The sequence below is a fragment of the Pseudorca crassidens genome, chromosome 4 (genome assembly GCF_039906515.1).
Source record: "Pseudorca crassidens isolate mPseCra1 chromosome 4, mPseCra1.hap1, whole genome shotgun sequence".
NCBI lineage: Eukaryota > Metazoa > Chordata > Mammalia > Artiodactyla > Delphinidae > Pseudorca > Pseudorca crassidens.
Window position 1 is genome coordinate 138,417,683 of NC_090299.1, and position 13,383 is coordinate 138,431,065.

General features: G+C 33.1%; 1 protein-coding gene across 5 annotated transcripts in view; it reads right to left on the reverse strand.

Annotated features, from left to right (window-relative positions):
- The window catches only part of RAP1GDS1 (Rap1 GTPase-GDP dissociation stimulator 1), a 258,664-nt gene that overhangs the window by 108,540 nt on the left and 136,741 nt on the right, over window positions 1-13,383 (reverse strand). For 3 of the 5 annotated variants that reach the window (XM_067736914.1, XM_067736911.1, XM_067736916.1), the window contains exon 2: window positions 10,358-10,468. In XM_067736914.1, the coding sequence (XP_067593015.1) occupies window positions 10,358-10,468 (111 nt within the window). The remainder of the gene's footprint in view (window positions 1-10,357; window positions 10,469-13,383) is intronic. The other 2 variants (XM_067736915.1, XM_067736913.1) reach the window with 1 other exon arrangement.

Below are 13,383 nucleotides of genomic sequence, written 5' to 3' on the forward strand. Positions count from 1 at the left end.
AAAATGTTTATCAGACCATTTAATAATCATTCATTGTAAAATAAATAATTAACATTATTAATTTTAATTATTCTTTAGGTACTAATTCTCAATAGGTAAACGTTTGTCCCTGAATACACAAGATATAAATCATACTGAACCTCACTATTCTACTAAATGACATTGAATCTGAGACTGTAAAACTACACTGTACTTTCCATACTTAAGAAAATCTTCCTCTAGAATTAACGCTCTCAGCAAATAATTTCATTATAAATAAACTTCAAAATAATAAAAAAGAAAAACGTTTACTATTATACTGAGTAGGCTAAAGATTTATGGTTTAGAGGTACCTGTTCTTGATTTTTTTAAGAAAATCATTCTTTAATTAAGACTATCTTAACATGAAGAAGGATTTTTATATTAAGTCCAGAGGTATTATATTGAATGGTGAAGCATTAGAAGGGCTTGCCACTAATATCAGAAACTAAAATAAGATACTACTCATACCATTGTTATTTACTATTTTGCTGGCCGTTCAAGCCAACTCAATAAGTCAGCTATAGTTACAAGGGAAAGAGGAAACAAAAATAACACTTTATGTTCTGACTGCAAAACCCAAGAGAACTAGCTAAAAAATTATTTTAACTAATAAGTGAGCTCAAAAGGTAGCTGAATACAAATAAAAGATATAAAAATCAATACAGCTTTCAAACTGATCTCTAACAAAACGGCCTGGAAGTTATAATAGGAAAAAGTCCATTTGCAAAAACAACCAAAATAATGTAGAATACATAGGAAAAATGCTTTAAATAAGATATATATGGAAAGCATGTGAACCAAATTACATAATCTTAATGAGACATAAAGAAAGAAAACTTGAATAAAAAAAGATATAATTTATGTTTTTAGAATAACAAACTATTAAGAAGTTTTCAATTCTTTCCAAATTAATTTATAGCTTATCCCAATTTCAACAGCATTCTCCAGGAATGCAACAAAGTATTTACACAACTTCTCTGATATAACAAACCCATGAAAATAAAAAAACTTTGAAACAGATTTATGAAGAGGAACTTTCTCAATAAAGCTACTATAATTAAAATAGCATGGTTACAACACAATAATAGACAAACAAATTAATGGAATAAAATAAAACCCCAAGACTGGCCCAATTATATTAAATTAAGTAGTTATTATATGATAAAAGGAACATCCTCAACCAATAAGGAATAGATTAAATAGATTAAATGACACATGGTGTTGGGAAAATTGATTGTCTAGAAAATAATAAAATTAAATCCTCACCTATACCATATATAAAAATAAATAATTGGGGGCTTCCCTGGTGGCACAGTGGTTGAGGGTCTGCCTGCCAATGCAGGGGACACGGGTTCGTGCCCCGGTCCAGGAAGATCCCACATGCCGTGGAGCGGCTGGGCCACTGAGCCTGTGCGTCCGGAGCCTGTGCTCCGCAATGGGAGAGGCCACAACAGTGAGAGGCCCGTGTACCGCAAAAAATAAATAAATAAAATAAAATAATAATAATTGAACATAATAAAATCAAATAATCATAATAGCAAGAATACATGTATTTTATATAGAGGCTTCCTTTAGCAAAAATAATGATTCATTAATTTCTCAAAATGTCACATTTATAAATCCCAAAGTCTACCTAATGGTGAAACTTTAACCTTTGTTTTACAATGCCAAGTGGGTACTCAGGAAATCTGAATTACAAGAGGTAAAAGTGAAAGCATTTAGACTATGTAAGAAAGCTTTCTAGAGGAAACAACCATCATGACTACCAAGTACTACAAGAGCTAAAAAGCAGTATGCTACTGCCCATACCTTTACTATCAGGTTCAAACATCCATAATCACAGCAAAGACACTGAAAATAGGTTAATTTAATCAATCTATTTCTTACTTTAAAGCATTTTCCTTTAAACATCAAACTACATTTTTCTGTTGAGAATATATAATCCTTTTTTTTTTTTTTTACAGTCACTCTGCTCTTTAATTCAATTCACAGAACTGCTGAAAAAGTAGACATTTCTATTGAAAAGTAGAAAAAAAGGTTTGTATAGAAGGTATTTCTGTTATACAAGTATATGACACAGCTTGGGGCAGTAACAGTCCAAAAAGCTCTTCTCACCCACTGATACTTTAAGCCTAGGAGGGAAGAGGTCTATCACGTAGGGTCTGGTTCTTGCTTGATTTGAGAGCTTCTATCAGTCTCCTTTATTTCTTCTGTTGCAGGAACCTCCAACTGGCTTGGCTCGGCTGATTCTTGGATTACGGGCCTTCTGACTCACTCTGATCAACCAACTGGTTATTAATCACAAGTCCTGGAAATGGTCTAATGACTGTGAATTTAATGAACTCAGCACGTGGAAGGCTTACCCGAGGGTGTGCCATTCTGATGACCATCTACTTTTGGCATTCCAAGGCTGGAGAAGATACTCAGAAACAAAGCCAAAATTAGGTTCATCATTAAAAAGCCTGAAATGTTTGAGACAGCAATTAAGGAGAGCACCTCCTCCTCTAAGAGCCCTCCAAGAAAAATAAATTCATCGCCCAATGTTAATACTACTGCATCAGATGTTGAAGATCTTAACATCATTCAGGTGACAATTCCAGACTATGATAATGAAAGACTGTCAAAAGTTGAAAAAGCTAGACAGCTAAGAGAACAAGTTAATGACCTCTTTAGTTGAAAATCTGGTGAAGCCACTGGTATGGACTTCCCTGTGAAAGTTCCCTACAGGAAAATCACAATTAACCCTGGTTGTGTGGTGGTTGATGGCATGCCTCCCGGAGTGTCATTCAAAGCCCCCAGCTATCTGAAAATCAGCTCCATGAGAGAATATATAATTCTTATTAATTCATTTCCAATTCATTATACTAATTAAAAGTCCAATCTGCATGCCTCATATTTTTTGACACGTTCAGGACATGTTGGGTTAGTGTTTAATTTGAGAAGCCAGTTAACATCTATCAAGCATATGGCCACAGAAGACCTACAGGTAGCTGCAGTTACACAGTTAAATGGGCCCCTGTCAGAAACAAATGTTAGGAAGACACAGCAGCACAAACCCATCAGCTTCTCCCTCAACAACTTAGTGACAGTAAGTCAGTATTAGTGTTTTACTGAGGATGGTAGATCTTTTTCAGTATATATTTGGCATATAGTATCATTTCAAATCACATTTCTCTTACATATGTTACTGTCAGGAACATAAGAAGTTTTTCAAATTTAGCAAACTTAAGAAGCAAAAATGGTATCATTTATCAATTAGCTAGTGTAAGAAAATCCAGATTCTCTGTCCATGCTTCAATCACAAAATACAAATACCAATGGAGGCTTATCTCCTTCTGGAGATTGTACATAATGAGAGCTTTCTTTGCCCCTTATGCTTAAAAGCATATTAGAAGGCAAACAGAACCCAGTAACCATGTTATTATCTTCTGTTACTAATCCTGTGACCTGTGAAAGATTTCAAGATGGTCTTTCTCATTATTTCAATCAGATTCAAGCCTTTCTGTGACCCCTCTTCTACGAATTCCTAGATATAAATATATTTGAATATATACTGTCTCTTCTTTCTGCTTCTGACTAACATATATCTTGGACCTATATGCTACTACTTCCTTAGAATCTAACCCTAGGATAATGAACTTAAGGTTCATTATTTTAAATGGCCTCTTTTAAAAATGTCTGCTCCTCCACTGAATAACCCAACTACATTTTATTGATGACAATGATGATGATTTTGTTTCTCAGCTTCATTTCCATCACATCATACTGGCTGGTCCAATTCTTAAACCACCCATAATTCAAGAAATGATAGCCTATAAAACTCCAATAGAAATATTTATAAATATTTTATAAAATTTTAAAAATGAGATTCAATATATAATCAATAATTTTAAAACGTTTCATGAGATATTTTACTTTTGAGGAAGTTCTAAGTCTTTATAGTACAGTATGTATTTTACACTTATGGCATACCTAAATTCAGACTAGCCTCATTTCAAATGCTCAATAGCCATGCAGAGAATGGATACTGTATTGGACAGCACAAGTTTAGAAGATTCCTCTGGAAGGCTAATGAGCATAGTATTCCCTGCGTTTTTCCACGTTTAACAGAATTTTGCTATAGCCTTGATACTTACTGAGCACCTTGGCTCAATATAAAATTCTTATTCCTTTAGTTTTCTGAAAATACTGCTCTAATATTGAATTGTTTTGCATATTGTTGTTGAAGAGTCTGATGCCAATCTAATTTTCTTTTCTTTTTAAATAAATTGATCTTTTAGCATGGAAGCCTGGAGGATTTCTCCTTTGTATTTATTTTTACCTTTAAAGTCTAAAAGTTTTGCTAGACTTCTTCGAGGTCAATTTTCACAAGTACATGCTAGGCCCTTTCAACATACAGATTCTGGTCTTTTTATACTTCAGAAAAGTTCATACTTTTAAATATTAGCTCTGTTCCACTGTTTTGTTTTTCTCCTTGAGGATTCCAGTTGCACATATGTTGGATCTTTTTGCCTATCTTCTATATTAATCATTTTCTCTTTGATCCTTTATTCTGTCTTCATTTTGCCCACTTTCCTCAATGCTCCTTATTAAATTTTCAGTCACCTCTATTCTTCCTTGGTACCTTGTAATTTAGTCTTACTTTTTAAAATGATTCTTTTCTTCATTATCTTCTAGTCAACTCTTACTTTACATCTTCCTAGTAATTATCCACTTTGGTTCCAAGTTTCTGAATTTCTTACCCAGGTATTCTTTTTCCTTTTCATAATTGAAAAGGCTTAAGGATGTTTAATATAGGTCATGGTGTTCTGTTACTGATAACCACTTTGTGGGTGGTTTAGGAGAAAACAATTCAATAACTAAAATGTTTTGATTCTTATTTTCTGATTTGTTCCTTGTAGCACCTATGTATGTATATAGCCTGCAATTTCCTATTCAGTGTATAGTTTTTCTTTTCTTTAACTAGCAGTAAAAGTTGTATGCAGTAAGGGTAAGGATGAATTCTCAGGTTTTTTAGTTCAAAAGCTCCCTCTTCTGAACTTAAACCAAAGGGGGTTATTAGTGTGTCTTCTAACAGTATGATTTTCTTATTTCTACAGAACACTTACTTTCTCCATCTTGCATCCTTCTTTTCCTTCAACACCACATCTACAAGGGAGAACAATTTCATCCCCCAAAGTGGCACTCTCCTGATCTGTTGCCTAGGGTCCTGTGTACTTTTAAGTCTCCTCCTTTTGATTCCCAATAGCCAATTCTCCAATTGAATCTAAGGCCAGATCTTAGAATTTTCCCACCAAGTTAAGACTTTTTCTTTCTAAAGGCAATTTTAACTGTAAGCTATCACCCCTAGGCTCCTGATTCAACCCCTCTCGTCCTTTCCATGTGGTCTCTGCAGTCTTCATGAACTCTCTCTAAAAATGGGCTCTGAAGCTGAGTAGGCTAGATTTGGATATTAATTTCTCTCTCCTAATAATCTGAAGTTCTTAGTGTGTCTCCAGGGCATAGGTTATAGATATTTGATTTTATCTGATTTTTTGTTGATTTGTATGGCTTTTTAGACTGCGTAGAAAAATTCAAACTTAGGTGGCCACCACTACTCTATGGCAATCCAGGGGTCTTAATTCATCAAGAATTGTCAGTGTCTTTTTAGTTGACCACGTTTTCTAGTTTAGTCTAGTCTCCTCTACTCTTAAAATACTACCTTTATTTAGTAAAAACTGAACCTTTGGTAATTTATGATTAGCACCAGTCATAAGCCCTCATTAATGATGGACACAATAACTAAAAGAGCCACATAATACAAAACTATATAAAGGAGATGAACACCATAATGAGTTTAGCTTGCAAAGAAAGCTGCAAATGTATCACTCTGTGATACATTGGATAACGTAGGGTAAAAAACTGAAATCTAGATATTACTGTGAAAGAATTAAGTGAAATAAATTTTCATTTCTACTAAAGCAGCAGCGATCTTTCATGCTCAGTAAATGAAGATTTAACAAGGTTATTGAAAAAGAGTTGATAATAAATTTCAAAGTCCCTTACTTGGGAAATAATTTTGATACATGACAGTAAGTCTGTTCAGAAATATTAAAGGCATAAAGCAGACTAAAAGCAAACAACAGACAATTCTTACTGTTAGAGGAGATTTATAATCTACGTTAGTAGCTTCTGTACATAATTTGATATGTTTAGGATTATAGCCTAGTAGGGAGCCAAAAATCAACACACTGAATAAAATAAAGAACAAGCGTTAAGAAATAACCTAAGAATTCAAGAGGTAGATGAGTATTACCAAGTTAGGAATATGGAACTAGATACTAAATACTTTCTTCTTTAAAAACAAGTAAACTGATGTTCTTTCATAGGGTTTTCTATAGATAATAAACAATTACGTGACACTTGTATGAAATAGGAATTGCCATCGGGCAATTGGTTAAAGTTAAAATACAAAGGTATGTGAGGCAATGAGAAAGAGGAAAACAGCCTAATCCGTTAGGGAAAAAATTGAAAGTGGTGCTGGTGATCATGCTGGCACTGTATTGTGGTTCCCCCAGCCAACAAGAACATGGTCCCCATGCTCTTACAACAGAATAGAATTTTTATTATGAACAGACTGTAAATTTTGCTTATTTGGGGGCCTTTAATTCATGCTAGTAGTTTGTCTTATAAGGTGGTTCAGATGTCATACTCTCTAAGGACAATTCCTGCCTTAATGTTTACGGATAAAAATGTGGGCTGTTTTACATTTTCAAATAAGCATGAAATAGAATAACCGACACTACAATTCAACAAGCATTTACTGAGACTCTTCTAACTATTCTCTGAATCAAAAGAGACCAGAATAAACGGGCTGATTTCTTGGCTGGTAGCCTTCATATATTTACTAAAAACATTTTAAAGCTGAGATCTGAAGTATTTATATGAGTGAATGAATGCTTCTATATTAATTTAGATCAGAGATTTACACAAAATGCTTGCTCAAACAAAATGTTTTCCATAAAGTCTAGTACGTATTCAAATTTTCAACTTTTGTCTTTTAAGATCCTTACAAATACTAGATTTAATGCCCCCCCAAATTTAAGAAAACACTCTGAAGTCATACATCAAAGCAAAAATTCTAATTCAGATTATGATAATCTGTAATATACAATTCAAAAATACTAAATTTCCACAGTGTAAAAACTTAAAAGCATAATTTCTTTCCTCTCAGAAATGTCCTTTCCAATGGTAGGTTAGTAAACTGTAAAACAGAACTTTAAGATTAGATTTCCATTACACACATTACTATCTTGTAAAGAATGGAGAAATCATTCTTTCTTGATCAGGTGCAATTCTAGTGCAAACACTGATATTTTTTAGATAAAACACCTGACACTAGGAAGAATTATGAAATTAGAACTTCTCTGTGTAAAAAAAGCCAGTATAGATTCTAAGTTATATGCTTTATAATTTTACCTTTAAGAGCATAGAAGTAGTGACGGATCAAACATTTTATTCAGGGAAGTAAGAACTTTATAAAATAAACATTTCCCTGGTATTTAAAAAAATTTTTTCTTGCTTAAAAGCTGGATGTTAATTTTATAAAACATACCAATTAATATCTATAAAATAAATATACAGCTCAAAGGGGAAAATGGTTTATAAATTTTCTTCCTCTGTAATAATAATTTGAAACTATTTTAAAGAAAAAGCAAAAATTTAAGACAATATTAAAATCTAGTTTCTGAAAACACTTTCACTTTCTATAAACGCAGGAAAAAAGCTGCACTTTACTCAGAATGTAGTTTTTTATTTTGGAAACTAAGAGTTCAAATTCAAACTCTGTACTCTGCCAGAGCAAGGCAAGCACCCTTACAGGGACTGTTTCCTTATCTTTTAAATGGTGATGTATATAATACCTCCTCATGGATCTATAGGAAAGATTAGATTAGACAACAGATAGAAGTCTGAAGTCTAGTGCTGAGTACACAGTGGATGCTCAATGATAGATATTATTTGTGGATGCTTAATCAATGATAGATATCATTTGTAAGTCAAAGACGGAACATCTGCATGAACCACCTCTTCCTACATCAAATTCTTTTGTGTCAATAGTCTCAGATGTGAGGACAATTATGAATTTTATTACAGATTCTTAAGAAGCCATATTCCTTTTGTTCCCTTCCTAAGGAGTCAATAATTAAATTGGTAGAGTCTGTTGTTTTCATTACCACTTTGTAACTATTTGGCCTTAACATTTTATGATATATAATTTCAAGACCATTTTCAATAAATGGGTCCAACGAATAACTCTGCAATGGGTCTGAAATTTAGTTCAGCAACTATATACACTTGTCAATATTTCCTGAATCTGTTCTTTAAAAAGCTATAAAATGTTGCTTCCTTTTTTCATTTCTCTTCAACAATTTCATCTATCTGTGTACCAGTCTTTCCAGGAGAGGGCTGAGCAAGCCTCCATGTATAACCAAGGATATCACCTCCGTGTCCTTCAGGTCCTGAACAAATGGTCCATTTAGAAAATACTACTTGTTTTTAACACAGAGAAAAAACTGGGCCATTTAAAACAAAGTAAGTTATAATAAAACAACGCTTGAAAAAAAATGAACTTGAGATACTCAATTTATACAGACTGATTACAAGATTACGTAAATCTGCCTATACAGGCATGTGTAAAACTCAGGTCATTATGTGGTTCTATCCAAAAGAATATTCTGTGATCATGGAAATAGTTTATACCTGTGATCCCCAATAAGGTAGTCACCAATCAAACATGGCTATTGAAAGTTAGACTCAAGAACTTAATTTTTAATTAAATTTAATTGTTAAAATTTAAATAGCCACCTGTATCTACTATAATGGAGAGTACAGCCTTACACATTCTCTCTTATTTTTCTTTACCACTGTGACCCTTATCCAGATGTTTTTTACTGAACTCCTTATTTTAAATCCCTTCTCTGATATCTCTAAGATTAAATAGCTTGACATAATTATAATCTCAAAAGCAAAATATTACTAAAACAGAATTTTAAAAGCTACCTTAAATGTGCTTTTTGATAAAGAGTATTGCAATCAATTATTTTAAATTTCCTAATCACAGTTTACTAAAAAAGAAAAAAGAAAAAAAATGCATACATATCAGAGTGCTTGAAACTGAACTCTAACAATACAGTCTATTCTTCCTCCTGAATTATTTGTCAGCTACATAATTAGTCCCAGGATAAAATAATGGCATAATTAAAAACAAGCACAGCATAAACCACAGCACAGCCAAGGAGAATTAAGGAAACAAATGACAATTATTCTGTATCTGTCTATTCATTGTGATAATACAGAAATTAGTGAATAGAAATATGATGGATCAAATGTAACAATACAATGTATTAGTCAATGAAGAGTTGTATAATTTTTATCTCTTATTTACCACGCCACCAAAGATCAAGTGTTACCTCAGTTTTACAGGATTTCTGGATGACTACTGATGGCTCTTTCCAATTAAACCTAAGCATACACATTATTTTAAAGTAAAATGATTAAAAAGATCTCAGAAAAAAAATTTCAAGTGTTTTAAGCTCCCTCTCTCTTTCTTTCTCTCTCTCTCTCTTTCTTTCTTTCTTTTCCTTCCTTCCTTCCTTTCTTTCTTTTCCTCTCTGTTTCTCGTCCCCACATGTAAACACAGTCTTTTTTTAAAGCGTAGTTAGGTGTTAAGAAGAAAAACAACTTTGGCGCTTATCTGTTAAGAACTGCCTCTCTCTGGGACTAGTATTAATGTCATCACCACCCATCAATTCCACCTTTCTTCTGCCTATCAACTTGGCTTTCAGTATCCTGGGGGTGGCAAGGTAAGTAGGAGGGTGAACATGTAAAACAATCTCAGTATTCAGGGACAGGATTCAAAAGAATTCAAGTTATGTGAATGTAAGTTATGTGCTAAACTATATACCAATTTCTGAATGACTGTTGATTTGATTTTTTGTTTGGCATTTGAGTAAACATAATAAAACTTACTATTTTTTTTTACATCTTTATTGGAGTATAATTGCTTTACAATGGTGTGTTAGTTTCTGCTTTATAACAAAGTGAATCAGTTATACATATACATATGTTCCCATATCTCTTCCCTCTTGTGTCTCCCTCCCTCCAACCCTCCCTATCCCACCCCTCTAGGTGGTCACAAAGCACCGAGCTGATCTCCCTGTGCTATGCAGCTGCTTCCCACTAGCTATCTATTTTACGTTTGGTAGTGTATATATGTCCATGCCACTCTCTCACTTTGTCACAGCTTACCCTTCCCCCTCCCCATATCCTCACAGTATGGAGGTTCCTTAAAACTTACTATTTTGAGCCAAGGCTTGAAGTAGACAATCCAAGCATCCTTCTAAACTATCATCAGTTCTGTCAACAGCTGTTATCTTCAGCTTCTTCAAGGTATCACTGAGATTATCTGCTTAGAGAAAAAAGAGCAATCAGAAACCTCTCTAACCATCATGTTACATGATAAACAGTACCACTAACAGGCATAAGGCTCCCATATGGTGAATTAATTTCCACATACATTCCAAAATGGCAATGGACTATACGATTACATATTTTTTAAATAAAATTTTATCCATTTAACTCCTATAAAATATTCATTCTGTATCTGTAAGATACCAAGAATATTCCATAGATAGTCACAGAACATCTTTTCAGCATTCTTGTACCTTATTTAGCTTGTTCAGGAACAAGCCATGGTTAACTGAAAAAAAAAAAAAAGGTCTACAAAAAATTACATAGCTTTGCAAATAATACTTTATTACATTTTTGGCTTCCTCTGTTGTATTTTAAATACATAAAATGAAAATGAAGGTTTAGAAAAGTTTCAAAATGATATGACTTAAAATAATAGTCTGATGACTATAAAACCTGTTTTAACAATGCCATTTAAAAAACGCTTCAAAGTACTGCTTTAAGCCAAAACATGTACATTTTGGATTTTAAAGCAATGCTCCCCTCCTAAATTATACATGGATTCCTCTAGACCATAGACTGTTAAAAATCTTTTTACACTATTAAAAATTATTTAGGACCCCAAAGAGGTCTTTTAAAATTTTTTATTCAAGTTTAGCTGATGTATAATGTTATATAAATTATAGGTGTACAATATAGTGATTCACAATGTTTAAAGGTTATGCTCCATTTATAGTTATAAAATATTGACTATATTCTCTGTGTTGTACAATGTATCCTTGTAGCTTATTTTATACATAATAGTTTGTACTTCTTAATCCCCTACCCCTTTACTTCCCCTCCCCACTTCCCTCTCCCCACTGATAACCACTAGTTTGTTCTCTATATCTGTGAGTCTGTTTCTTTTTTGCTATATTTAATAGTTTGTTGTATTTTTTAGATTTCATATATAAATGATATCATACAGTATTTGTCTTTCTCTGACTCATTTCACTTAGCACAGTACTCTTTAGGTCAGTCCACATTGTTGCAAATGGCAGAATTTCATTCTTATTTTATAGCTGAGTAGTATTCCATTGTGTGTGTGTATATATACGCACAGACACCTCCCCCCAACATCTTCTTTATCCATTCATCTGTTGATGGACACTTAGGTTGCTTCCATATCTTAACTACTGCAAATAATGCTGCTATGAACATTGGGGTGCATGTATCTTTTCAAATTAGTGTTTTGATATATATACCGAGTGGTAGTTCTAGTTTTATTTTTTTGAGAAACCTCCATACTGTTTTCCACAGTGTAGCAACAACTTACATTCCCACCAAAAGTATACAAGGGTGCCCTTTTCTCCACATCCTCACCAACATTTGTTATTTGTGTTCTTTTTGATGACAGCCATTCTGTCACTTGTGAGATAATATCTCACTGTGGTTCTAATTTGCATTTCCCTAATGATTAGTGATGTTGAGCATCTTTTCATGTGTCTGTTGGCCATCTGCATGTCCTCTTTGGAAAAATGTCTGTTCAGGTCTTCTGCCTATTTTTTAATCAAGTTGTTTGTTTTTTGATGTTGAGTTGTATAAGCTGTTTATATATTACGGATATTAGTCCCTTATTGGTCATATAATTTGCAAATATTTTTTCCTATTTAGTAGGGTGTGTTTTAATTTTGCTGATGGTTTCCTTTTCTGCGTAAAAGCTTTTAAGTTTAATTAGGTCCCATTTGTTTATTTTACTTTTATTTTCTTTACTTTAGGAGATGGATCCAAAAAATTAATGCTGCGATTTATGTCAAAGAGCGTTCTGCCTATGTTTTCCTCTAGGAAATTTATAATTTCTGGTCTTACATTTAGGTCTCTAATCCATTTTGAGTCTAGTGTTTTATATGGTGCTAGAGAATGTTCTAATTTCATTCTTTTCCATGTAGCTGTCCAGTTTTCCCAGCACCACTTATTGAAGAGACTGTATTTTCTCCATTGCATGGTCTTGCCTCCTTTGCTGTAGATTAACTGACCATAAGTGTGGGGGTTTATTTCTGGGCTTTTTATTCTGTTCCATTAGTCTATGTGTCTGCTTTTGTGCCAGTACCATACTGTTTTGATGACTGTAGCTTTGTAATAAAGTCTGAAGTCAGGGAGCGTGATTCCTTCAGCTCTGTTCTTCTTTCTCAAGATTGTTTTGGCTATTCAGGGTCTTCTGTGTTTCCATCCAAATTTTTAAATTATTTGGTCTAGTTCTGTGAAAAATGTCACTGGTATTTTGACAGGGATTGAATTGAATCAGCAGACTGCCCTGAGTAGTATGGTCATTTTAACAATAATAATTCTTTCAATCCAAGAGCACAGTATATCTTCCATCTGTTTGTGTAATCCTCAATTTCTTTCATCAGCGTCTCATAGTTTTCCAAGTACAGGTTTTTTTTACCACCTTAGGTAGGTTTATTCCTAGGTATTTTATTCTTTTTGATGCGATGGTAAATGGGATTGTTTCCATAATTTCTCTGATTGTTAGTGTACAGAAATGCAAACAAATTTCTGTACGTTAATTTCGTATCCTTCAACTTTACCGAATTCATTGATGAGCTCTAGTAGTTTTCTGATGATGTGTTTAGGATTTTCTATGTATAGTATCATGTACAAAAGAGCTCTGTTTTCAATTATTTATATTGATATTTAACACACTAAAAATTAAAAATGAGACTTTTAAATACTTATTTTAGTAATTCATTTAAACCTAACAAATATAAAACTATTATCTGTTAACATAATTATATTTTTAATGAAAAATAATTATATTTCAAAACCAACTTACTGAGAAGAGTGGCATTTTTCTACATTTTCACAAATCTCTGTAATGTCTGCCTTAATAGAAGAAAACTGGATTCTCATATCTGCTTCTGTACTCAATCTTTA